The sequence below is a fragment of the Mobula hypostoma genome, chromosome 5 (assembly GCF_963921235.1).
Source record: "Mobula hypostoma chromosome 5, sMobHyp1.1, whole genome shotgun sequence".
NCBI classification, from domain to species: domain Eukaryota; kingdom Metazoa; phylum Chordata; class Chondrichthyes; order Myliobatiformes; family Myliobatidae; genus Mobula; species Mobula hypostoma.
Genome location: NC_086101.1, coordinates 21,475,985 through 21,502,623, shown reverse-complemented (window position 1 = coordinate 21,502,623; position 26,639 = coordinate 21,475,985). Strand labels below are relative to the sequence as shown.

General features: G+C 48.0%; 1 protein-coding gene across 1 annotated transcript in view; it reads left to right on the top strand.

The window, feature by feature from the left end:
- The window catches only part of LOC134346662 (neurogenic locus notch homolog protein 1-like), a 105,861-nt gene that overhangs the window by 23,444 nt on the left and 55,778 nt on the right, over positions 1–26,639 (top strand). The window contains exons 2-11 of the mRNA XM_063048158.1: positions 6,094–6,175; positions 8,386–8,648; positions 10,171–10,512; positions 12,860–12,982; positions 14,150–14,383; positions 15,252–15,407; positions 17,482–17,667; positions 22,497–22,610; positions 23,681–23,794; positions 24,658–24,891. Coding sequence (XP_062904228.1) covers positions 6,094–6,175; positions 8,386–8,648; positions 10,171–10,512; positions 12,860–12,982; positions 14,150–14,383; positions 15,252–15,407; positions 17,482–17,667; positions 22,497–22,610; positions 23,681–23,794; positions 24,658–24,891 — 1,848 coding nt within the window. The remainder of the gene's footprint in view (positions 1–6,093; positions 6,176–8,385; positions 8,649–10,170; positions 10,513–12,859; positions 12,983–14,149; positions 14,384–15,251; positions 15,408–17,481; positions 17,668–22,496; positions 22,611–23,680; positions 23,795–24,657; positions 24,892–26,639) is intronic.

Below are 26,639 nucleotides of genomic sequence, written 5' to 3'. Positions count from 1 at the left end.
TGAGTGGATGGAGTGTGTAATCGGTGGATGGAGGGTTTCACTGAGTGGATGGAGTGTATAATCGGTGGATGGAGGGTTTCACTGAGTGGATGGAGTGTGTAATCGGTGGATGGAGGGTCTCGCTGAGTGGATGGAGTGTGTAATCGGTGGATGGAGGGTTTCACTGAGTGGATGGAGTGCGTAATCGGTGGATGGAGGGTCTCGCTGAGTGGATGGAGTGCGTAATCGGTGGATGGAGGGTCTCGCTGAGTGGATGGAGTGCGTAATCGGTGGATGGAGGGTTTCACTGAGTGGATGGAGTGTGTAATCAGTGGATGGAGGGTCTCGCTGAGTGGATGGAGTGCGTAATCGGTGGATGGAGGGTTTCACTGAGTGGATGGAGTGTGTAATCGGTGGATGGAGGGTCTCGTTGAGTGGATGGAGTGTGTAATCGGTGGATGGAGGGTTTCACTGAGTGGATGGAGTGTGTAATCGGTGGATGGAGGGTCTCACTGAGTGGATGGAGTGTGTAATCGGTGGATGGAGGGTTTCACTGAGTGGATGGAGTGTGTAATCGGTGGACGGGATGTTTCTTTCAGAGGACGGAGCGATTCATTCAGTAAGGGAACAATACATACCGTGGGGAGGGGAACGTTTCATTGAACATTTATCGATACATTGAACTGTCAGAGCGATTCGTTCGGAGGATACAACAATTCATTCCATAGATGCGACAATTCAGTGTTTTTTGCCTTTCCTTCAGAGGATAGCGTTTTTTTCTTGCCAGATGGAATCTTTTATCCCATCAGCATTTCGTGGTGTTCAAAGGGTGAACAAACTGTTTCCTGCAGCGGACAGCGCGTTTATTCAGAGGACGAAGCGTTTAATCAATGTTTCATTCATGGAAAGGACCGATTAATTTGGCACGAGGTTTCTCTGAGTTCACAGAGTGTTTCATTCATAACAGAATATTATGGTAGACAATATTTCATTCTATCATTTTTGTTGTAAATAGTGGATATAAAGTTCGGTTCATTCTAAAACAGCGATTCCCTGAGAGGACGGAGATTTTCATGTCCTAAGTGTCTCATTCGGAAACATAGCTGTTTATTTCCCTCCACAGATGCAGCTTGACCTGGTTTTTTTTTTTGTGTGTGAGTGTTACTTAAGATACCCAGCATCTGCAGAATCTCTTACGTCTCAGAGTCTTGTTTTATATATTTGATGGACTGACGTCATTCATGCCTTTTATCATTTGACTAATTAATATTGATCATGACAGCCCTAATGTTTTAATCATCGACGTCTTGTTGCATTCAGTGATTCAGAAACAGTTTCTTCCTGAACTCAGCCAGCTCCTGCATCGAGGACATCTTCAAAACCCGATGCCTCAAAAAGTCGGCATCCATCGTTAAGTAACCCAGTCACCTCTCTTCTCATTGCTTCCATCCGGGAGGAGGTACATAAGCGTGAAGACGCAGAGTCAATGTTTTAGGAACTGTTTTTTCCATTCTGCCATGGGATTTCTGACCGGACAATTTGAACACTACCTCACTCTTTTTGCACTCCTTACTTAGCGCGCGCGCGCGAGCGCGCGCGCACACACACACACACACACACACACACACACACATATATAATTGTATTTATAGCTTTTGTGTGTGTTGCACTGAGCTGCTGCCGCGAGACAACAAATTTGGTGATATTTATTCCTGAAGGAGTGTGCTGAGCAGCTGTTTGTTGTTCCCAAGCGCATTTTCAATCTGACTCTCAGCCTAGAAAGAGTCCCGACTGTGTTGAAAACATTATGTGTGGTCCCAGTACCTAAGAAGGACCAACTGAAAGGCTTGAATGACAGCGTCCAGTGGCCCTGACCTCACACATCACGAAGGCTCTGCAGAGGCTGGTCCTGGCTCGCCTCTGATCCCTGGTCAGATCAGCCCTCGATCCACTGCAGTTTGCCTACCAGGAACACACTGGAGTCGATGATGCTGTCATCTACCTGCTGAACAGAGCCTACTCCCATTTGGATAAGCAGGGCAGCACCGTGATGATCATGTTTTTTTTATTTCTCAAGTGCCTCCAATACAGTACAGCCCTCATTGCTGAGGGAAAAGCTCCATTTCATGCAGGTTGGCACTTCCATTGTATCCTGGATAATGGGCTACCTGACTGGCAGACCACAGCATGTTCGGCTTCAGTGTTATGTCAGACATGGCTATGAGCAGCACTAGGGCACCATTCGTTCCCTTCCTGTTTACTCTGTATACCTGTATATTTTATAGTCATGCCATCTACAGAAATTCTCTGAGGACTCGTCAATAGTTGGTTGTATAAAAGGAGGACAGGAGGATGAATACAAGGCTCTGGTGGAGGACTTTGTCAAATGGTGCAAGCTGAATCATCTGCAGCTCAGTGTTGGTAAGACAAAGGAGATGGTGATGGACTTTAGGAAGACTAAGCCTGCTCAGCTCCTTATTACTATTGATGGTGAGGACGTGGATGTGGTGAGAACCTACAAGTACCTGGGGGTGCACCTGGATGACAGACTTGAGTGGAGCACCAACACAGAGGCTGTGTACAAGAAGGGCCAGAGTTGCCTCCACTTCCTGAGAAGACTGAGGACCTTTGGAGTATGCAGGCCTCTCCTACACATGTTCTACCTGTCTGTTGTCACCAGTATAATATTTTATATGATGGTGTGCTGGGGCAGTGGAACTAACATGGGTGATGCCAACAGGCTCAATAAAATGATTAGAAAGGCTGGCTCTGTTACAGAAGTCAAAATGGACATACTGGAGACTGTGGTAGAACAAAGAACCCTCCAGAAACCCTCCTGGCAATTCTGGACAATGTTTCTAACCCTCTGCATGCTACCTTGGCTGAACAGAGGAGCACTTTCAGTAATAGACTAAGACAACTGTGCTGATCCAAAGAGTGCTATATGAGGTCATTCTTACCCTCAGCCATTAGGTTCTATAATGAGTCAACCTATAGCAGGGGAAGTGATGGCCCCCCCTCCTGGTAGACTGTTTGAAGTAGATTATACTTTATTCTTTCTTACTTCTCCTGATATCTGTACACCTGTGCACTGTGACACTATGATTTCCTTTGGGTTCAATAAAATGTCTATTTATCTGTCAGTGATATTAAACCTTATTTTGATTCCCCTCTTCCATCAGTTTTCTGAACAGTCTGTGGACCTATTTATAGAGTCAGAATCAAGTTTATTATCGTCGGTGTATGTTGTGAAATTTGTTAAAAGTTAGTCAAGATTGGGAGTCAAAAACTTTGGTTTTTTAAACACACAATTAGCCCATCACATCGACCCGTTACCGCCACCGTATTAAGGGGACAGTCTGCTGGCCACATTCCGATCTATTTCCATCGGTTTTAAGCTGCAATAGATTTCATTGCACTAAAACGTTGTTACTGATTGTACACAGCTTAGATGCAGTTGAGGTTCTCAGCTGTAGCGGTCTGAAATGGGGGTATTTGATCATTTCCTTTGTAACTGCGCCACTTCGAGTCATTATACTTGGTCACCTGGACGGATGATACCATATCATTCCTCATTTTCTGTACACTATTTATGTTGTAATTTATAGCAATGTTATATCTTTGATTGGTACTCTGCCATATCAAATCATATAAAATAGTGATAAGAAACCTGATTCTGGTTCAGTCAATGTAAAGTCTCATTTGGCTCCCTCGGTGGATGGAGTGCCCTATTCATAGCAGCCCACCGGACTAAACTCAAATCTCATTTAAAGTGTAGTTTTTGATTATGTATGACAGTGTGTACAAGGACAGTTTTATTCAATGGACAGGCCATTTCAATCATTGATCATTCAAGGAAGTTCTCTCAATGCAACGCATACAAAATGCTGGAGGAACTCAGCAGGTTAGGTAACATCTCTGGCGGAAAATGAACAGTCAACCTATTGGGCCAGGACCCTTCATCAGGATTCATGAGCAGTTCTTTTCTTGACAGTGTATTTCAATCAGTTGAAGGAATGTTTTCTTTTCAGCGGCCTGGCTGTTTCATTTACTGGACTCACTCGATCAGATAGTGGATGTACAGTTTCAATCAGTGGATGGAGCATTTCATTCAGCAAACAGGGCTTTTATAGAGTCATACAATACTTCAGCACAGAAACAGGACCTTTGTCCCATCTAGTACATGCCAAACCATTAATCTGCCAAACCAATAATTGACCTGCACTGGGATCATAGCCCTCCATTCCTTCCCATCCATGTACCTATCCAAATTTCTCTTTAATGTTGAAACTGATCCCCTTTCACCACCTGTGCTGTCAGCTCGCCACCCTCTGATTGAAAAGGTTTTCCCTCATGTTCCCCTTAAACATTTTACTTTTCACCTTTAACACATGACCTCAAGTTCTAGTGTCACCCAACACCAGTGAAAAAAAACCTGCTATACCCTTCATAATTCTGTATACCTCCTATCAAATCTCCCTTCAATCCTTTATGCTACATGGAACAAAGTCCTAACCTTTTCCACCTTTCCCTATAACTCAGTTCCTCAAGTCCTGGAAATATCCTTGTAAATTTTCTCTGTACCCTTTCAACCTTGTTTATATCTTTTATGTAGGTAAGTGGCCAAAACTACACACAATACTCCAAACTAGGCCCCACAAACACACGATTTCAACATCCCAACTCCCGTACACAATACTTTGAATTATGAAGGCCAATGTGCCAAAAGCTTTCTTAATGACCCTCTCTACCTGTGCCTACACTCTCAAGCCTGATCCCTCCGTTTTCCCATACTGCTCAGTGCCCTTCCACTCATGGTGTAAAACCTACCCTGGTTGGTCCTCTCACTTGTCTGAATTAAGTTCCGTCTGGTATTTTTCAATTTATTTTTCCCAGCTGGTCCAGATCCCAATGCAAGCTTTGATAGTCTTCCTCACTGTCCACTACACCCTCAATCACGGTGTCATCCACAGATTCGCTGATCTAGTTAACCACATTATCATGCTGACCATTGACCCAGCATTGCTCCCTGCAGCACTCCACTAGTCACAGTCCTCCAATCAGAGAGCAACCATCTACTACCACTCTGTGACTTCTCCGATGAAGACAATGTCTAATCCAATTTACTATCTCATCTTGCATGATCCTTCTTGACTAACCTCAAATTGGGACCTTGCTAAAGACCATGTAGACAATGCCCACTGTTTTGCCTTTGTTATATTTCCTGATAACTGCTTTGAAAAACTCTATAAGGGGTTTGACAAGACTTACCATGCACGCAGCCATGTTGACTATCCCTAATCAGTCCCTATCTATCCAAATACTTATTTATATATCTGGTCCTTTAGAATACCTTCCAATATCTTTCCCACTACTGATGTCAGGCTCACTGGACTATAATTTCCTGGCCTGTACTTAAAGCTTTTCTTAAACAACTGAACAACATTAGCTATCCTCCAATCCTCCAGCACCTCACCCATGACGAAGGATGTTTTAAATACCTCTGCTCGGGCCTCTGCAATTTTTCCACCAGCCTCCCACAGGGTCCGTAGAATCACCTTGTCAGGTCCCGGGGATTTATCCACCCTGGTTTGCCTCAAGACAGCAAACACCTCCTCCTCTGTAATCTGTATAGGGTCTATGATCTCACTGCTGTTTTCTCTCCCTTCTACCGACTCTGTGTCCAACCCCCAAGTAAATTCAGCTGCAGAAAATCCATTCAAGATCTACCCTATCTCTTTCAGCCCCATACATAGATTACCACTCAGCCCAAAATATTGACTCTATTCCTATCCATGGATGCAACCTGACTTGCTGAATTCCACCAGTGCTTATTGTGTATTACTCTGAATTTCCAGCATCTGCAGAGTCTCTTGTGTTTACGATTTGTTTCACACAGGTTGTTCCTTTGCTTTATTCAGTGCATATAGATCCAATGGTGACTTGCTGGTACTTTTTTTTTTAATTTTATTTTTATTTGGATAAGGAGTTCACAATTATCATGTACTTTTTTCACACATATAACCTTTTCCATTTTTTTATATGTATACAACTACAATTATTTATACATTCTTATCTGTGACACTAGCCTATTTCTGATTTCCTGATCTCTAGGATTTAACTGTCTAAACCCTCTGGATTCCTGTCTCAACGGTGGGAGCTGCAAGTCCTATGATAACGGAACCGAGAGCTGCCTGTAAGTGACACCATGCTGAAGCAACTCGGGGCTGGTCTCAGAAAGCATCACTTTGGTATTTGTGTGTGTGTGTGTGTGTGTGTGTGTGTGTGTGTGTGTGTGTGCGTGTGTGTGTGTTAAACAGAGAGATAAAAAGAGAATTTGTCGGTGCAGGTATGTGTATGGATACATGTATATGACAGGGTCACACCAGAATTTGATTGTATGTATGTGTTTGGGGGTGCTGTGGGTGTGAGTGCATTGTATATGTTCCTTTGTGTGTGAGTTTCTCTTTGTGTGTGAGAAAGAGGGCATGAATCCGCGTGTGTGGAAGCGAGGATGTAAAACTGTGTGTCTGAAATAGGGGCTGGAGATCAGGGTGATGGTGTGGGCTGGAGATTGGGGTCCGGATGGGGGGAGCGGCTGGAGATCTGGGTCTGTGGCAGAGGGAGAGCTGGACATCAGAGTCTGTGTGTGGTGGGGGGGCGGGGGGAGAGGTGGCTAAAGATCAGGGTCTGTGAGGGGGTGCAGTTGAAGATTGGGGTCTGGGGCAAGTGGGAGGTGATGCATTTTCCGAAGTCAGGTAGGATATCAACATGTGTACAGGGCACTAAGGAATGTGAGTGAACAGTGAGAAATGGGTTGCAAGTCCATTGTTCCCTGAAAGTAACATTATTATTTGATTGGGATGCCCTTTGATATGTAATACCTACTGCTTTAATCAACTGCCCTCCAATATTCCGTGGCAGCTCACCTTTTTCACCTTTCACCCTATATGTCTATATGTACTACTTCCTATAATGTACTGTGTCCTGTAGTGCTCTCTACCAGTCTACGTTGTTCTGTTAGACGTTGTCTCAATCACAGTTCCATATTTTCTATTGAATGCCATTCTGTGCCCTGTCCTATGAGACCTTTATTCTAGGTGCTCTGTGATATCATCTAGCGATATGCTCACAAAGCCCTGTCCTACAGTAACTTCCTCAAAGTTCAAAGCAATTTTATTCTCAAATGTTTCACCATATACAACCCTGAGATTCATTTTCTTGCAGGCATTCACAGTAGAACAAAGAAATACAATATAATCAATGAAAAACTACACACAGACTGACAAATATCTAGTGTTCAGAAGAAGACATGCTGTGCTAATGCAAAAAAAGAACTAATAATAATAAAAATAAAATAAATAATACTCAGAAGATGAATTGTAGAATCCTTGAAACTGAGTCCATAGGTTGTGGAATTAGTTCAGTGCTGAAGTGAGTGAAGTTATCCATGTCAGTTCCTGAGCCTGTTGGTGTGGGACCTAATCTCCTGACCTCCTTTCCAATGACAGCAGCGAGAAGAGATCATGGCTTGGACGGTGGGAGTCCTGGATGATGGTTGCTGCTTGTGGATGTGCTCAGTAGTTGGGAGAGCTTCTCCTGTGATGGACTGGGTGGCTCTTCCTCTGATGGACTGGGCTACATCCACTACTCTTTCTGTTCCTTGGGTATTGGTGTTTCCATACCAGGTGGTGATGCAACTAGTCACTGTGCATTTATGGGTAGAGAACAGGGCGCTGCCAAATAGTGCCTGATTCCTTAAGCAATATTCTGCGCTTTAATACTGTCTGCCAATGTCAGTGATCCTGTATTATCTGTGTCTTGGTTCCTTGTCCTGTACTGCTACCTGTCATTCTAGTGCCCTATCCTTCAAATACCTTATGTCAGCTAGTGTCTTGTCCAGGAAAACCCTGCCCACAATACCTCTCAGGACGGTAAATTGTCCTCCAAATTACAGCATGTAACTTGTCCTACAATACCCTGTCTGCACTACCATGCTTTGTACTGCTTTCTGTCTCTGTTCCTTAACCTATAATGTCTTCTGTGTCTCCGTCCCTGCCCTGCAATGCCCTGTCTTGTAATATATTCTGTCTTAATACCTTAAGACTTGTAATAGCTCATGTCCTGTAATGCCCTATGTTGATACAGTCTAAACATGGCAGGACACTGGGAAATGACAGCTGGAAACTCTGCTGCAGGGTCAGTGGGTCACTGAGTAGGCATAGGAACTGCTCCCTGTGACAGAGCACAGTGTGGCGCTCCCTTGGTACTGCACTGGGAATGCTGTCCTGGAGAATGCCAACCGGTATTCCTTGCAGGGTCGAGACAACCACCACCCCCCCCCCACCTCCACTTCACCTAATGCTCCCTTGGCCTCCCCTAATGATGCTCTTGTTTCTCTTGCAGCTGCCTGCCACTCTACCTGGGTGCCCGGTGTCAGTACCTGGACCCCTGCCTCAGTGTCCTCTGCCAGCACGGCGCCACCTGTGAGCCCGCCATCCGGAACGGCACAGCCACTGCCTTCTGCATCTGCCCACCGGGGTACGTGGGTGGGCAGTGTGAGACCCCCGTGGGGGATCCGTGCTTGTCAAGCCCCTGCCTGAATGGAGGAAGGTGCGAACGAGCCCCCGGCGTCGGCTACAGATGTAGCTGTCTCCACGGCTGGAGAGGTAAGAGAGATACCACGCACTCACCCCCCACCCCGGCCCATGGGCTTTCGCTCCTCCCGTTTCTGATGGTCAGGTGTAAGTGACGTTGGCTGTCTGTCAGCTTGAGGCTGCGTTACAATTCCTCTGTTAGTCCCACTCTCGACCTAAGGATTGATCTTCTCCGCATTCAATGGGAATAGTCTTCTTCAGCCCCAGCTCCCTGTGTCCTCTCTCCCAGCTCTTCCTTTGACCCCAACCACCAGCTGTGCCTCTGTGGTCCCCAGGCAGCGGCAGGGTCCCTCCGGATTCCCACCCTCCAGGTTGAACACAGTCTGATCCCCACCACCCCATTCCAGTCGGCCCAAAACGTCAGCCTTTCATTTCCCTCCGCAGAGGCTGCCTGACCTACCGAGTCCCTGCAGCATTCTGTGTGAGCTGCCCGAGATTCGCAGCGTCTTCAGAATCCCCTGTGTCTCCAGTCGCCCCACCGCTTACGCACTTTGTTCACTGGCTCTGGTGTAGGGAGTCAGAAATCGGACTTCCGGCCAGGCAACCGGTGCCCCTGCCACTCTGAGCGAAGCCAACAAGGCAGGTGATGGACTTGACTGGCAGAGAATGTCACCTGCACTCCCCCCCTCTACATTGCTGGGCCCCTCCCTACATAGGGAGCGGATGATGCCAATGGACAAGGCTGATTGACTGCATCTAACCAGGTGCCAATAAAATTCTGAGTCAGGCAGCAAGCTTGGGGGGAGAGGGGTTGTTGCTGAAAACCCAGAAGATGGTGATGCCATAGTAGGTGGGCTGGTCTGCTGTCGTAAGGCAGCAGATCTCCGATAATGACTTAAATTGGGAGGGTGGGAAAAGCAGGGGAGGTGGTGTTCCAGTCACCCTTAAGGGGTTTACTGGGTGTGGACATCACTGGCACTGATGAAATTTATTACCCAACCCTAATTTTTCCGGACCTGAGAAGGCAGTTGACCACGGAGAAAGCATCGATCCGTGATCCAATAGGATTGTGCTGCTGGCCGTGGATAGGGGACGGGGTGGGGGTGGGGGTGAGGACAAGTTAGTGGCTACATATGACTGACAGTCTCTCAGAATCTACAGGACTGCAGTGCCAACTATGGCTAGGGGGAGTGTGTGTAAGGGAGCGTTAGAGAAGGTTGGGTGGGGGTAATTTACCACACTGGTATCTCTGCCCTTACAGGACAATGGTGCCAGCTGCAGAGAGGGGGAGTATTGGTAAGGTTGGGGTGGGAGTTATGTACCAGAGGGGTATCTCTGCCCTACAGGACAATGGTGCCAGCTGTGGAGAGGAGGAGTGTGTGTAGGGGAATGTTAGTGAAGGTTGGGTGGGGGTTATGTACCACATTGGTGTCTCTGCCCCTACAATGCCATTTGTGGAGAGGGGATGGAGGGGAGGGTGAAGGTTAGCAAGTTTGGAGGGTCTACATACCACTTATGGTGCCAGGGTGGCGGGGATGGTTAGTAAAGGTGGGGATGTGGTTACGTACCACTGACTCTGTCTCTGCCCCCACAGGACAGAGGTGCGAGCAGGCCGACCTGTGCGCCGCCAACCCCTGCACCAACGGTGGCCACTGCCTCAGCACCCGGGACCACTTCACCTGCCTGTGTAGCCGCGGCTTCCGGGGCCAGGTGTGCGAGCTGGATGTGGACGAGTGTGCCGCTGGGGGCCCCGGGCCCTGCCACAACGGGGCCACCTGTCTAAATCTGCGTGGGTCCTACCGCTGCCTCTGCCCGCCCGCCTACACCGGTGCCAGCTGCGAGGTGCCCAGCTCCTCCTGCGTCCTCTTCTCCTGCCGCCATGGGGGCAGCTGCATGCCCGGGGTTGGCGCCACTGACCACTGTGCTTGCCTGCCAGGTAAGACTCTGACCCGCTTATCAGAATCAGTTTTATCTTCATGAAATTTGTTGTTCTGCAGCAATAGTTCCAAGCAAGTTTCAGATCATGGAACATCGAGCAGATGAAGGGTCTCGGTCTGAAAGGCGGCTGTTTACTCTTTTCCATAGATGCCTCCTGGCCTGCTAAGTTCCTTCAGCATTTTGTGTGTGTTGCAAAGCATTACCCGTGAAGGACCGGGCTTCTTTTTGTAGGATTTTGCATTCAAGGGCATTGGTGTTTCCATACCAGGCTGTGATGCAGCCAGTCAGTATACTCTCCACCACACATCTATAGAAGATTGTCAAAGTTTTAGACTCATGTTGCAAACTCCTAAGAAATAATTATAATTTACCTTTATAAATTTATAATTTCTTCATAATTTCCCTCTCAATCCTGTTATACCACCTTCTCCCCGTAACCTTTGCCACCCATACCAATCAAGAACCTATCAACCTCTGCTTTAAATATATCCAGTGGCTTGGCCTCCACAACGAATTCCACAGATTCATCTCCCACTAGCTAAAGAAATTGCTCCTCATTTCTGTTCTAAAGGGTCATTCTTCTATTCTGAGGTTGTGCCCTCTGGTACTGTACTAGACTCTTGTACTATTAAAAAGTTCTCTCCACATCTACTTGTCTGGGATGTTTAACTTTTGATTGACTTCAATGAGGTTCTTCCAAGCTCCTTGTCAGAATCAGGTTTATTGCCACTAAAGTACAGTAATTCATTGCAACTTTTTGTTTTACTACCACTGATATTTACCTCTGGGACAGGGCAAGATCTAGGTTCTCAATCAGGATCTTTTCATTGACGTACGTCATGGAATTCATTGTTTTGTGGCAGCAGTACATTGCAACATGCAGAAATTACTGTAAATGACAGAAATAAATATATTTTGCAAAATAGGATAATGAGTTGGTGCCCATAAACTGTTCAGATATCCAGTGGTAGAGGGGAAGAAGTGTTTCTGTATTGTTGAGTCTGGGCTTCAGGCTGCCATATCTCCTCCCTGATGGTGGGAGCTTGAAGAGGGCATGTCCTGGGTGGTGAGACTCCTTGGTGATGGATGCCACCTTCTTGAGATGCCACCTTTTGAAGATGTCCATAATGCCAGGGAGCATGGACCCCATGGTGGAGCTATCTGAGTGATTCCTGCATCATCTATTTTCATTTCTGATCCCCAGTGTTTTTGCTTATGGGGAGCTGGTGCTGATCCACAGCCATCTTTCACAGTAACAGGAAGGCTGGGGCTCCCTGTGTGTGTGTGTGTGTGTGTGTGTGTGTGTGTGTGTGTGTGTTGGGCACTGTATCTTCACCGGGGAACAGCAGGGAGCCCCGGAAAGTGACAAGAGCACGTATGAAGTCACTAGTACTTGCTCCATCACTGCTAATCTATCTCATTGCCATATTCCGACAATATATTCTGAAATTTAAAAAAAATCGATTTCTGTCTTGAATATACCCAGTGGGTGATCCTCCACAGCCATCCTGGATAGAAAATTTTAAAGATACACCTATTTCTCATACCTGTCCTGAACATCTAACCATATCTGTTGTGGACACTTCAGCTGGGAAACCCTCAGATGCTCTATAAGAATTCCTCAGTTTTCAGTGAGATTGGTTCCTCTTCTTGTAAACTCAAGGTAAATGTGTAAACTCGATGGAGTACATGTCCAGCCTCCTTAATCTGTTCTCACAGAGTAAACTCAGTCTCAAGAATCAGTGGAGTGGACCTTCACCATTCTCCCACAATTATGAGTATCTTGTTCCTAAGGCAGAGACCAGAGCTGTGCAGTTCCCCGTGTCACCTCCCTAGGGATCCAGAGGGTTGAACAAAGAGTCTCAGCTCTTGTAACATCCTGAGGAAAAAGAACTGTAACCCCAGTACAACTTCCCCACCTTCATAGAGGTCCTAAGCTTTGGAATTGGAAGAACAGGCTGGTTTCACAGGCTTAGAGAGACAACTCGAAGTTCCTATAACCAGCAAAATGCTTTTGAAATGCTGTCCCTAGAGGAAACTGTAGCCAGTTTCTGTGCATAGCAGGATCCCACAAATATCAACGAAATGATGACTATTGTGGGAGGCTCAGAGGGACTTACGTCGACTGTTACTCCTGGGGAGAGTTGTTGGGTCCATCTCAATCTGAAAGAACCGATGGGTCCTTGAGGGGGAGTGGTCACATTGTACTCAAAGGCTGCCAGTGGTGCAGTGCTCCCTCTATATTTAGAGAGCCCCAGCAAAGGTGGTGGACCAACCAGGAGAACACTTTGGGAAGGGTGCGGGATGTCAACTCTCCCTTCAATTTGACACCTGTTTCGCTGCAGGCTTCACCGGCCGGTTCTGTGAGGTGAACATCGACGACTGCAGCGTTCACCGGTGTCAGAAGGGAGGGACCTGTGTGGACGGGATCGGCACCTACGAGTGCAAGTGCCCCTCGTCGTGGACCGGTAAGGACCTGCCGCTGCCCCAGCAGCACCTGACCCATTCCAACAGAGCGCCCAGCTGCAGTAGCAGGAGGACAGACAACAAGGGGTGACTGTGTATTGGGGGGGGGGGAATAAGTCACCCTGAGTTCAAGGGTGAGGAGGACGAGTTCACCATGGGTCCAACGGTCAGAGGAACAATTTCTTTGAGGGCTCAAGTGCTAGCGGGATGAGTTCTCTGACAGTTCAAGGGTTAGAGGGATGGTTGCGCCATAGGTTTAAGGATTAGGGGGTTAAGTTCACCCTGGATTCAAGAGAAGGTGGTGAAGGTTGGAATATATTCTGGGGTTGGCAGGGTAAGGGATCAAGAGTTGGTAGGGTAACTTCGCTCCGGGGATAGCGGAATAATAATCAGGTTGAGGATTAGCAGAATCAAGAATTCAAGGGTTAAAGTCTGGGGTGAAGGTTAGGGTTAGGGTTAGAGTTAGGGTTAGGGTTTGGCGGGAATAGAGTCGTGATGGGGTCAGGTGTTAGATGGATAAAACTCATGATGGGCTGAGGAGTTGATGGTGTAAGTCACGGAGTCAAGGGTTAGTGGGATAAGGTGATGTATTTGGATTGGTGGGGTAAGGTCATGGGGTTAGGGGTCAGTGGAATAAAGTCATATGTTTGGGTCTGTGTGCTAAGGTCACAGGATCAATGGTTAGTGAGGTAAAAGTGTTGAGTCAGTACAGTAAGTTTCATGGGATCAGGGGTCAGTGTGGTAAAATCACTAGGTTGGGTTCATGGGGTAAGATTACAGGGACATCGGTCGGAGGGATATGGTCACCAGGTCAAGCTTGTGGGGTCAGGGCTCAGGGAGGTAAGGTCACAGGGTTAGGGATCAGTGGGTAAGGTCATGGTGTCAGGGGTCAATGGGTGTGGTTACGGAGGGATCAGGGGTCAGTAGGGTAAGGACACAGGGTCAGCTCGGTGAGGTAATGTCATAAGGTCAGGGTTTGCCAGTAAGGTCACAGGGTCAGGGATCAGTGGGGTAGGGTCAGGCACCACTGGAATCATGGGAGTGTTGCCGCGCTCTGACGGTGAGGTGGAGGGTTAGCGAGACTGAGTTCGGACAGCAGGATGGGGTGCCAATGTGAGCGCCAGGTGGTGAGTGCCAGCTGTCAACCCTGCGTCCCCCCACCCCCGCAGGCCCGCACTGCACGGAGGACGTGGACGAGTGCCAACTGCAGCCCAACCCCTGCCAGAACGGGGGCACCTGCTCTAACCAGGACGGCGGCTTCAGCTGCATCTGCGTCAACGGCTGGTCGGGTGCCGACTGCAGCGAGAATGACAACGACTGCACCGAGACCGCCTGCTCCCAGGGAGCCACCTGCCACGACAAGGTGGCCAACTTCGTATGTGAGTGTCCCCCGGGGAAGAAAGGTGAGTCAGAAGCCCCAGGCGTCCAGTTGATGGTAGTGCCCGGGGGTTGGTGGGATGAGATCATGGTGGGGTGAGGACACGCTGGGGTCAGGACTCAGTGGTGTCACTGGTCGGGTGGGGTAAGGTCATGCTGGGGTCATGTCCAAGGGATAACGGTGGGACCAAAGACATTCAGGAGCTCAGAGGGTGTACGAGGGGTGATTGATAAGTTTGTGGCCTAAGGTAGAAGGAGATGAGTTATAAACTTCAAGCTTTCTGCACAATCACTCAAAGAGTTGAACTGCATGTAACAAGAGCTGTATAACTCATCTCCTACCTAAGGCCACGAACTTATCAATCACCCCTGCTGTGGACCACTTTCTAGAGGTCCAAGACACCAATTTCTACAAAGAAGAGATCTGTATGCTCCAGGACCGCTGGACTAAGTGTGTAAAATGTAGGAGGGAACGATGTTGAAAAATAAATGTGCTAGGTTTTCTAAAATTGACTCCTTCTACCTTAGGCCATGAACTTATCAATCACCCCTCGTAGATTTCCCATGAATGGGTGATGGTTTCAGAATTAGAATCAGGTTTATTATCACTGACATATGTATGTCATGAAATTTGTTGCTTTCAACAGCAGTACCACCCCTCTCTCCCTCCTCCCCTCTTCCTCTCCTCCCCTCTCTCCCTCCTCCCCTCTCTCCCTCCTCCCCTCTCTCCCTCCTCCCCTCTCTCCCTCCTCCCTTCTCTCCCTCCTCCCCTCTCTCCCTCCTCCCTTCTCTCCCTCCTCCCCTCACATCTCTCCCTCCCACCTTCATCCTCCACCACACACACCCACGGCTGTCTGCTGCCCCTTGTTAACCTGAGCCCTATCTCCTTCCCAGGACTGACGTGTCACCTGGATGACCCGTGCGTGAACAATCCTTGTCACGAGAGTGCTGTGTGCGAGATGAACCCGCTGACGGGACAGGCCATGTGCCAGTGTCCCCCGGGCTTCACCGGGCCGTCGTGTAAGCAGGACGTCGATGAGTGTTCAATGGGTGAGTGTGCGGCGTGCTGCTGTTCTCCTCATTTTCCTCCCCGGGGACCCTCACAAGTTCCTCGGGCATATTAACCCCTTAACTGCTGAGATGGGCCATTCAGCAAGACGAATCCAAGTGCAGAGGTGGCAAAGCATTCTGGGAGCATGTGCCCAAATTGAAGATAATCTCTGAAAAAATATATACATCTTGTTGCCACTGTAACTTTGAGCAGAGATTATCATTGATTAATGAATTAGTAAGAATGTTTATGGACTTTTTAAGGATAGATCCTGGAGCTTATTTCCACATATACTGGTGTTTCGGGCAGCAATGAAGGTCCTCCATCTCTGGCAATGTTCAGCGCCTCCTTTGTTGTATCAATAACTTCCTCTGGGTTTTCACTACTGTCAGTCATGCAAGTCCCAGGTGGAGATTCAGGAATACCATCACATTCAGATGAAGAAGGAGTCTTCATCGCCGTTTCCGTAACAATTTTGTTTTACCAGTCAGGATCGTTAGCCTTAAGCTGAAACCCAGAACCTGGAGAGCCAGTGGACCAATCTCAGTCTGGCCTCTGCCCTTTGGCCTGTTTGACATTAGCGGACCTACCAAGAGCCAAAGCACAAAGCCCTGCCTCCAGCCAACATAGTTCTCTGGGTCGTTGAGGCACGCAAGCCTCCCAACCAGGACAAGGTTGTGGTCCTCTTGGAGGAAAGAACATCGTTATGTATCTTTTTTTTTGTGGGTCAGGTTTAAAGAATGGAGGGGTGGCACTGACCACAAGCCAAGCTCCTCCTGCCCAAACAGTTGGGCAGCATCTCCACAGCAAGATACTGTACATCAGCAAGCAACTCATTAATTCTTCATAGGGTTTGGTTCAAGGACCCAGATTTTGATGACCAGACACAAGGGAGACCGGCAGTCTTCAGGAAAGGATGTCTATCCCAAATCAGCATTGTCACTGTTGATCAGTACTTGTCTCAAAACTTTGACTGTTTATTCCCCACCATAGATGTTACCTGACCTGCTAAGTTCCTCCAGGATCTTGTGTGCAATGCTCAAGATTTCCAGCACCAGCAAAGCCTATTGTGTTTATGTCCCACCAGGCTGAGCAACTACTTTCTGGACCTAATCGCTGTTGTGCTGTTAGGGAAACAACAGGCACTAAATGCTGGAGGTACGCAGCATCCATAGAGGGGAGTAAACAGTCGACATTTCAGGCTAAAGCCATTCACCAGGACTGGAAAGAAAGAAGGCAGAAGTCAGAATGAGAAGGTGGGGGTAGGGGACAGAGTACAAGATGGCAGGTGATAGGTGAGGGGGGAGATAGGTGCATGTGGGGGAGGGTGGAGGTGAAGCATGTTACGTCTTCCACCTATCATTCCCAGTGTTGTACTTCATGACCCCATCTTATCTTGGTGTCCACACCCTTCCTTTCCAGTCTCTTTATCAGGACTTAGACAAAAACATAGGCTGTTATTCCCCTCCACAGATTCTGCCTGACATCCTGAATTCCTGGCACAGCCCTAATCACTGCAACTTACAACACTCATGATCACATTGACGATTTTGTACTGAAAGGGGCATCTTTCTGTTCAAATTGTGTTCCTCCTTGTACAACATGTGTATATTTTATGTCTTCTCTTGCAAATGTGGCTTACATGCCTCTGATGCTATTGCAGCGAAGTTTATAATTGGTCCTGTGTACACATGTACTTGTGCACGTGACAATAAACTTGACTTTGATTTTGATGATCAGCAGCCCAGTTCGTCACTGGGTCTACTCCACGAGGTCTCACCCTGACAGCACTGTGGGTGCCCCAACACCAGAAGAGCTGCAGCAGTTCCATGAGGTGACTCACCCCTACCTCCTGAAGGGCGGGTAGGGATGGGCAATAAACACTGGCCCTGGCAACGATGCCCAAATCTTCAGTAATGAATATGTATGGGAAGTCTTTATGGAAACGCTGCCTGTGAAATGGGGGAGATGCTTGTACCTTCAATCTTTAACTTTACCTTGTACTCACCAATCAACCATTGCCTTTGAGAGACCAACCGAAACAGTTCCGTTTTCCGGAATCTTCTCTACTAGGTCCCAACCCGTGTGAGCTGAACAGCCGCTGCGAGAACAACATGGGCTCCTTTGAGTGCCGCTGCCTGGCAGGGTACACCGGTGCCCGCTGCGAGCAGGACATCAACGAATGCCTGTCCAACCCCTGCCGACACGAGGCCACCTGCCTCGACCAGATTGGAGAGTTCAAGTGCATCTGCATGCCAGGTAGGTGCAGCAGGCCGGCTATGTGGGTGGCAGGTGGGATATAAAGTGGAGATACTCATTCCAGTGCTCAGAGCAGAGGATTCAATACCTGGTGAGGGGCTGGGTGGCACTGGTATTCAGAGGAACCAAGTTGAACTGTACTTGTACACAATTCAGTGAAGTTCAGCATGCTGACACCCACAAGCAATTAGTGTTTACCACTCAGTCAGTCAGTGCATGCCGTCCCGAATCCAGAGTTGGTGGCTATGCACCTCCATCTTCTTCGATCTTGTGACAGCCTCTCCTCTAGTTTGTTCTCGCTGGCCGCCTTGGCACCGCCCGCCGCCGCCCCCGCCGAACTTGAGCCCGAGGCCGTGTTGGCCTCCAGCCGCAGCCGCTTCTTCAAGCTCGGCCCTTCCTTAGGCGGAGGCCTTGGGCAGGTCCAGGCACACGATGCAGCGCCCAAGTTCATCATATCTCTTCTAACTAAGTGCATAACATACGATTCGTAGATACGTGGTGAGGCTTTTAATCTCTTCCACGGATGTTTACCACTAAATGTCTACAATAATTCGTAAATTGGTTTAATATCACCACGTGTCCTGAGGTACAGTGAAAAGCTTTGTTTTGCATGCCATCCATAACATAATCATAGTGCATTAAGGTAGTGCAAGGAAAAATAATAAGAGATTGCACAATAAAGTATTTACAGTTACAGAGAAAGTGCAGTGCAGGCAGACAATAATGTGTAGGGTCACAGTGAGGTATATTGTGAGGACAGAAGTCCATCTTATTGTACTAGGGAGCCATTCAGTAGTTTTATAACAATAGGGTAGAAATTGTCCTTAAGCCTGGTGTTGCATGCTTCCAGGTTTTTGCAATTTCAGACTGATGGGAAAGGAGAGAAGAGGGAATATCTAGGATGCCCTGCTGCAGTTGTAGAAACAGAGGACTAATAAACTGGAGCAAAAAGAAAGCAAGCTACAGAACAGTCAATGCTTTGGACCAAGACCCTTCACCGGGACAGGAAAGGAAGGGAGTAGAAGCCAGAATAAGAAGGTGAAGGTGGGGCTGGGTGTGGAAGCACCAGCTGGCAGGTGATAGGTGAAGATTAGTGAAGAGGAAGGTTGGTGGGTAGTGTAAGGAGGATGACGTGAGAAAACTGGGAGGTGATAAGTGGAAGAGGGAAAGGGCTGAAGAAGTGGGAATCTGAGGAGAGGGCAATGGATCATGGAATAAAGAGAAGGAGGTAGGGAACCAGAAGAACACGTTGGGAAGGCCATGAGTGTGGGGGAGAAGAGAAGGGTTCAGAAGGCCATGAGTGTGGGGGAAAAGAAAGGGTCAGTTGAGGGATGGGGGAAACAGAGGGGAGTGGTTACCCAAAGCTGGGGATATTAATGTTCATACTGTAAGCTTGGAGACTACCAACATGGAATATGAGGTGTTGGTCCTCCAAGCTGATTGTGGCCTCATTGTCAACATAGAAGAGGTGATGGACAGACATGCTGAAATTGGAACTGAAACGGGTGGCCATTGGGATATCCCAACTGCTGTGGTGGACGGAGCGAAGCTACTTGATGAAGAGGTCCCCCAATCTGTGTTAGGTCTCACCAATGTAGCGGAGGCTGCACTGGGAGCACCTGAAGCAGTGGGCAACACCAACAGACTCACGGGTGAATAGACAGCTCACCTAGAAGGACTTTTTAGGTACAAGGATGGTGTTGAAGGAGGAGATATAGCACTTAGCACGGTGTGCTCCAGTGTTTGAATGTTTCTGTGTTCTTGTTATAAAAACAATCAGTTGACTTGGCAACTGGGTTGTCCAGGATTGGTTAAAGGGCATTGGTCAGATTCCACTTGGTGTACTGTGAGCAGTTTTGGACTCCTTATCTAAAAAAGGATGTGCTGGCACTGGAGGGAGTCCAGAGGGGTTCATGAGAATGATCCCAGGAATGACAGGGTTAATATAGAAGGAGCGTTTAATGGCTCTGAGCTTGAACTCACTGGAGTTTAGAATAAGCTGGGGGTATCTCACTGGAGTTTTGAATAAAGTAGGGGATCTGATTAAAAACTATTGAATATTGAAAGGTCTAGATTGAGTGGACATGGAGAGGATGCTTCCTTTAGTGGGGAGTCTAGGACTAGAGGGCACAGCCTCAGTATAGAAGGACATCCCCTTAGAACAGAGGAGGAACTTCTTTAGCCAGCAGGTGGTGTATCTGTCGACTTTATTGCCACAGATAGTTAAGGAGGCCAAGTCATTGGGTATATTTAAAGTGGATTTTGATAAGTTATTGATTAGTAAGGGCATCAAAAGTTACAGGCAGAAAGCTGGAGAATGGGGTTGAGAGGGATAATAAATTAGCTATGATGGAATGGCAGCAGATTCTGCTCCTATGGTCTGGTAAGAAGGTGCATTAAGTGACAACTTTTTGTGTGCAGTTCTGATGGGAGTTATCAAATATTCCTGTTTAGGACTAATCCGCTGAAGTCCATAGTCACAGCCATGTGTAGGTAAGCAGCACTGTCTTAAGACATTTACAAAATTGACTGATACTCAAAATTGTCCAACCTCGGATGGCAGACTCAGATTGCAAGTGGAGTTCACCTTTAAGAAGATGGAGGTGGGGATGCTGCGCTGGTCTACAGGTTGAATTGAAATGCAGAGGATTTAGACTTAAACTTCCAATGATCCAGCTGGTGAATGTACCGTCTCTGGAAAATAGTACTGAAGACCTCAGAGAAAGATTGCGCTGTGCCAGAGGAACATCAGAGACTGCTGTATACTTATTTTACAGGAACATGGCTCAAACTACAATTTCAGACATAGCACTGCAGCCTGATGGCTTCATGATTCCCTGCAAAACCAGGACAGCTGAGTCTTTCAAAGGCAGAGGGGTTGGAATTTGCTTTATGATTAACTCATGGTGATGCACAACTGAAGCCATTCTGTCTCAGTCCTGCTCACCCAACCTGGAATATCTAGCAGTCAAATGCCCATTCTATCTGCCAAGGGAGTTTTCCACCATCATCCTGACAGTGATGTACATCCTACCTCAGGCCATCATCCAGCAGGAACTGGAGAAGCTGAGCAATGTTATCAGCAGCCACGAAACTGCACACCCTGATGCCATCCCTATCATTGTGGGAGATTTCAACCAGGCCAGCTTGAAGAAGTCTCCGAACAACTTCCACCAACATATCACTTGCTGAACTGGAGGAACCAACAGGCTTGACCACTGTTATATCACCATCAAGAACAGTTGCCACACCCACATTTTGGAAACTCCAATCGCCTAGTTGTACTTCTAATCTCGGAGTATAGGCAGAGCTTAAAGACCACAGCACCAGTGGTAAGGACCAAGAAGGTATGGTCAAGGGAGGCAGAGGAGCCTTGAAGTGCTTTGGGATGTTGTTCATGGCTAGCATCCACTCTGGACTAAGCAAGCACCTGAACCTACTGCAATTTGCCTATCCACAATAAATCTACAGTGGATGCAATCTCCACTTGTCTTTGGATCATCTGGACATTAATAGTACCTATGTCAGGCTGCTCTTTATTGATTAGAGCTCAGCGTTCAGCACAATCAACACTCAGTTCTAATCAAAAAGCTCCAAAGTCTGGGCCTCTGTACTTCCCTCTGCTAATGGCTCCTTGACTTCCTCACTGGGAGACCATAGTAGGTGCAGATCAGAAATAACATCTCCTCCTCACTGACAATCAACTGGCACACCTCAAGGATGTGTGCTTATCCTGCTGCTTTATGCCCTGGATTCTGTGGTGAGGCACAGCTCAAACACCATCTATAAATTTACTGATGGCCAACTATTGGCAGAATTTCAGATGGTGACGAGGAGATGCACAGGAGTGAGACAGATCGACTGGTTGAGTGGTGTTGCATCAGCAAGCTTGCAGTCAACATTAGTAAGGCCAAGAAATTGATTGTGGGCTTCAGCAAGGGGATGCTGAGGGAATATACACCAGTACTCAACGCAGGATCAAACGTGGAAAGGGTGAGCAACATCAAGTTCCTGGGTGCCAACATCTCCAAGGATCTGTCCTGGAGCCAACATTTTTGATGTTGGCAATTACACAACAGCGGCTATACTTCATTAGGAATAGAGTATGTGGCAAATTGGTATATCACCAAAGACACTTGCAGATTTCTACAGATGTGCTGTGGACAGCATTCTAACTGGATGCATGGCTGTCTGGTATGGAGGGACCACGGAACAAGATTAGAAGAAGCTGCAGAAAGTTATGAACTCTGTCAGCTCCATATTGGGCACGAGCCTCTCCAACATCAATGGCATCTTCAAAAGGTGATGCCACAAAATGGTGGCATTCATCATTAGGGACCTCCATCACCTCGGACATGCTCTCTTCTCAATGGTACCATCAAAGAAGGGGTACAGGAAAACAAATTTCATAACATTTGCCAGTGATATTAAACCTGATTCTGATTCTAATTTTTATGATTATCCTGGTATCTCTGAAAATGGCCTGATTGTCAGCAAGTTGCAGAGAGTGAGAAAAAAACAAACTCAGGAATTTAAAATAAAATGTCATTTTACTTTTTTTGAAATTTTCATTGATTAGTTTTAATAAAGTGCAGGAGATTGGCTGACAGGTAAGAAATACCCAGTCAGGTGTGACAGTGGAGGGTGCAGTCCCTCCATATTGGCTGTGCACCCTGGAGGTAGAGCAGCGGCAGAGCTTGGAGTGGGGTAAGCAGCAGTGGAGATCTACCTCACTCAAGCACAGGGTGGGACTTGGTGCACCCAGCCCGAGGGAGAAGGGTGGTGGAAGATGATCCCATTCTAACTCTGGGTGTGTGCTGTGTCCTCAGGCTATGAGGGCCTCTACTGTGAGATCAACCGTGACGAGTGCCTGAGTAACCCATGCTTGAATGATGCCGAGTGTGAGGACCGGGTGAATGAGGTGCACTGCTGGTGTAACCCAGGTAAGGCCGCAGCACTCAACACTGGGACCAAAGTGGGGGGCTTGTGTATCTGTCTCTTCCTGGGATTGTATCTTGGTCTCTATCTCAATCTCCCTCTCTCTCTTCTCAGACTGCTTCCCCTTCTTCAAGGTCCACCCATCAGTCTAACTCTCTCTCTCCCTCTCTCTCTCTCTCTCTCACTCTCACTCACTCAAACTTTCTCACATTCTCTCATACACATCAATCACTTTCACGTCTTCTTTCTCACTCTCTCACGCACTCTCCTCTCACATATACACTCCTCTTACTCTCACTCAAACACTCCTACTCTGTCTATTTCGGCCTCTCACTTCCGCTATTACTCCCTCTGCCTTGATGTCTTTCCCTTTCTCACCTTCTCTGTCTCTGTCTTTCCCTCACTCTCTCTCTCTCTCCCTTCCACTTCTGACCGCTTTCCTTCTCCTTACACTGTCTGTTAATAGATTTTTCCACCATCTACTGAAATATATTGACATGAGACATACATGTTCTGTATGGTATTGTTCCCATTAAGGTGAAAATCCTGACGGGCTTTCGTGGTGCAGGTATTGAACATCTAGAATGAGAGCTCACTGTTTAAAACTTTCCACTGGCACTTTGATGGATGAGATGGGGTGAAACTTTTCCTTCCCCTTTCAGGCCGGCAATTCTCTGGAATTTTTTTCTTTGGTGGAAGCAGGTCTTTGGATATTTTGAATGCAGAGGTGGATTGATTCTTGATAAGCGAGTGGGCGAAAGGTGGTGGGGGGGCAGAAATTTGGTGCCAAAGAGAAACTCAAATCAGCTATGCTTTCATTAGACATTGGAGCAAATTCGAGGGGCTGATTGGCCAACTACAGCTCATCCACACTGTGGATCCTGGAGACGGAGGGTAGATTCCCTCTGGCCCCATCCTTCCAATCCATAGTCCGAGATCCTTGATCCTTGCATGCAGATGTGGAAGGAGCAGGAGCAGAACACTCAGTCCCTTGAATCTGCCTTGCAATTCAATGAGCTCATGGTGACCTTTCCCACAAATGACCATTAACACCCTCTCCCCTCTCCGTGCTCAGGGTTTACAGGGCAGTGGTGTGAGGTGAACATCGATGAGTGTTCCAGTGCTCCGTGCTTCAATGGGGGAACGTGCATCGATGGTCCTGACCGATTCCACTGTGACTGTCCAGAGGGTGAGTCTTGCTCTTGTGGCTTTGGGTTCTGCCAAGTGGGCATGGTTGGGGAAGCATCCAGTGGGCAGTTAAGACACTATTGGACAGTGGGCAGCACCAGTTCTGGTTGCCAGTGCTCAGTGAGCTGTGCCCAGTTTCCAGTGGGCAGTGGGAGAGTCTGTGGCTCCAGGAACCGCCTTGAGGTTGTACTCTCCCCTGCTGCCCAGGCAGTGTGTGTAGTCTCCCACCCTAGGCATTGCAACCGCACCCTGTTGTACAGGGACGGCGGCCATGTACACTGTGTACAAGGTGCACTCAGCTAATCTCACAGACCACTGAACCTGAACCTGCCAAAGCCTTTCCTTTGACCTTTGGGAAAGAGGAAGCAGCAGGAGCAGGGGAGAACCACCGCTTGGATCCTGACTTGGAAAATTGCTGCTGATCATTCATCGTCAAAGATCACTGGATCCCAAAACTGGAACTCTGTCCCTGACAACACCATGGGGGCATCTTCACCCAAAGGACTGCAGCAGTTCTACCCCACCTTCTTGGGGACAGTAACCGGTGGGTGATGAATGCTGGCCTTGGTACCCAGTGCCCATATCTCATTCATCTCAGTGACACTTCCTCCCTCAATGTTCTAACAGCGTCATCTCCCACTCTCCCCCATTCCTCTCCGCTCTCTTCTCTCCCCTTTCTCTTCTCCCCTCCCCTCTCTCCCCACTCACCCCTCCTGCTCCTCCTCCCCTCCCCCTCTCCCCTCGCCACATGCCCCTCTCTTCCCTCACTGCCACCGCCCTTCCCCTCTCTCCGCACCTCCCCCACTCTTTCTCCCTCTTTTCCCCTCTCCTTATCCCCTCTCCCTATCCTTCTCCCCTCGGCAGGTTTTGAGGGGGCCCTCTGCCAGACAGACACCGATGACTGTGCAGGAAGCCCGTGCCACAATGGGTCATGCTTGGACGGGGTGGCTGCGTACTCGTGCGTCTGCACCCCTGGCTATACGAGGCCAGACTGCAGTGTTGAGCTGGACGAGTGTCAAAGCAGCCCCTGCCAGAATGGGGGCCGATGCACCGATCTGGTCAACGGTTACGTCTGCATCTGCCTGTCCGGGACCACAGGTAACTGGGGCCATTGTGTGTGGTACGGCCTGCCCTGTCTCCCACTGCAGGACCGGTGCAGAATAGGGCTGTCTTGGTCAATGTTTATACAGATCAATTCATTACGCAGAGTTTTGAGGTAGAACAAAGGAAAACAATAACAGAATATGGAATGAAGAAAGTGGAAACAATAAGATGCAAGATCATCACATGATATATTGTGAGATCAAGAGGCAAATTAGGAGCAAGGTTCAGTGTGGGGAAGGTGGTGTCAGAGTTGTGGAGATGATTTGGACTTAGTGTATTATTGTCACGTACTGAGCTATAGTGAAAAGCTTGTCTTGCATACTGTTCATACAAATCATTACACAGTGCATTGAGGAAGAACATTAATAGTAAGTGTAATGGCTGCAGAGAAAGTGCAGTGCAGGTAAACAATAAGATACAAGACTGTGATGACATAGTTTGTGGTGTCAAGAATCCATCCTGTCGCAGGTGTGGCCAGGAGGACAATGGAGAGTGTCTGACCGCATTCTTACCACCTCGGTAAAGCTGCCAGCATAATCAAATACCTCCTCCACCCAGACTTGCTGTCTCTTCTCCCCTCTTTCGTAGGGCAGAAAACACAAGAGCCTGAAGACATGTCCCATCAAGCTCAAGGACAGAGTCTATCCCACTGTTGTAAGACTCTGGAACCGATCTGTGGTACAATAAGATGAACTCATTTTCTATCTCGTAATGATCTCGTACCTTATTGTTTACCTGCATAGCATGTCCTCTGCAGCTGTTACACTTTATTCTGCATTCTGTTGTTGTTTTACCCCAGTGTTCTGTGTAATTGGATCCATAAGAACAGCATTCAGGACAAGCTTTTCGATGGGAACATCTCAGTGCATGTGACAATAATAGACCAATAATAATAATGGTGTGGATATCCCCAAACAGTCTCCCTCCATCACCATCCCTTTGGAACGGTATAGATGGGCCAACTGGGTTGATTCTGTGCTGTACTGTTCTATGACTCTGAAAAGAGTCTTTTTAATACTATTCAGTCCTTTGATTTAAAACCATCCAATTTGCTGAATATTTCCAGAGTTTTTCTGTTTTAGGACTCCTGTAGTTATTTTGTTTTTCCTGTCTGATTTTCACCACTGAGTGTTGAGCTTGTTTGCAGCCCTATTTGCAGTGGGAGGGCAGACTGTCGGGGGTCGGGGTCAGTGTTCCAACGGACTAAAGAAGATTAGGCAGGGTGACAGGCAACAGGTGGCACGCGCAGTCAGCATCGGGAACCCTGGGGAGGTGGCTCATGTGGGAAGGTCAGTGGAGTCAAATGTCAAAGAGCGGTGGGGTGCTGGGCGTGGTGGGAGGGGATTGAAGACTATATGAAAGGTGGTGTCACCGGAGAGAGAGCGAGAGAGAGAGAGAGAGAGAGAGAGAGCGAGAGAGAGAGAGAGAGAGAGAGAGAGAGAGAGAGAGAGAGAGAGAGAGAGAGAGAGAGAGAGAGAGAGAGAGAGAGAGACAAGTGCCTCTCCCAGGGTTAACTCAGGAGAGAGTTGCACCCGGCTGTGCTGTCTCACTACTCCAGCCACGGCTCACACTCTTTCCTTCCCTCCTTCGCCCACCACCACCAACTTGCCTTCTCTCTCCCATCCCTCTCCCTACCCCCCTTGTCCCCTACTCACCCGCTGGCTAATCCCCCTCCCCTCTCACCCCCTGTCACTCCCTTCCCCCTATTCCCTCCCCCTCCACCCTCCCGGTTCCCCTCTCCT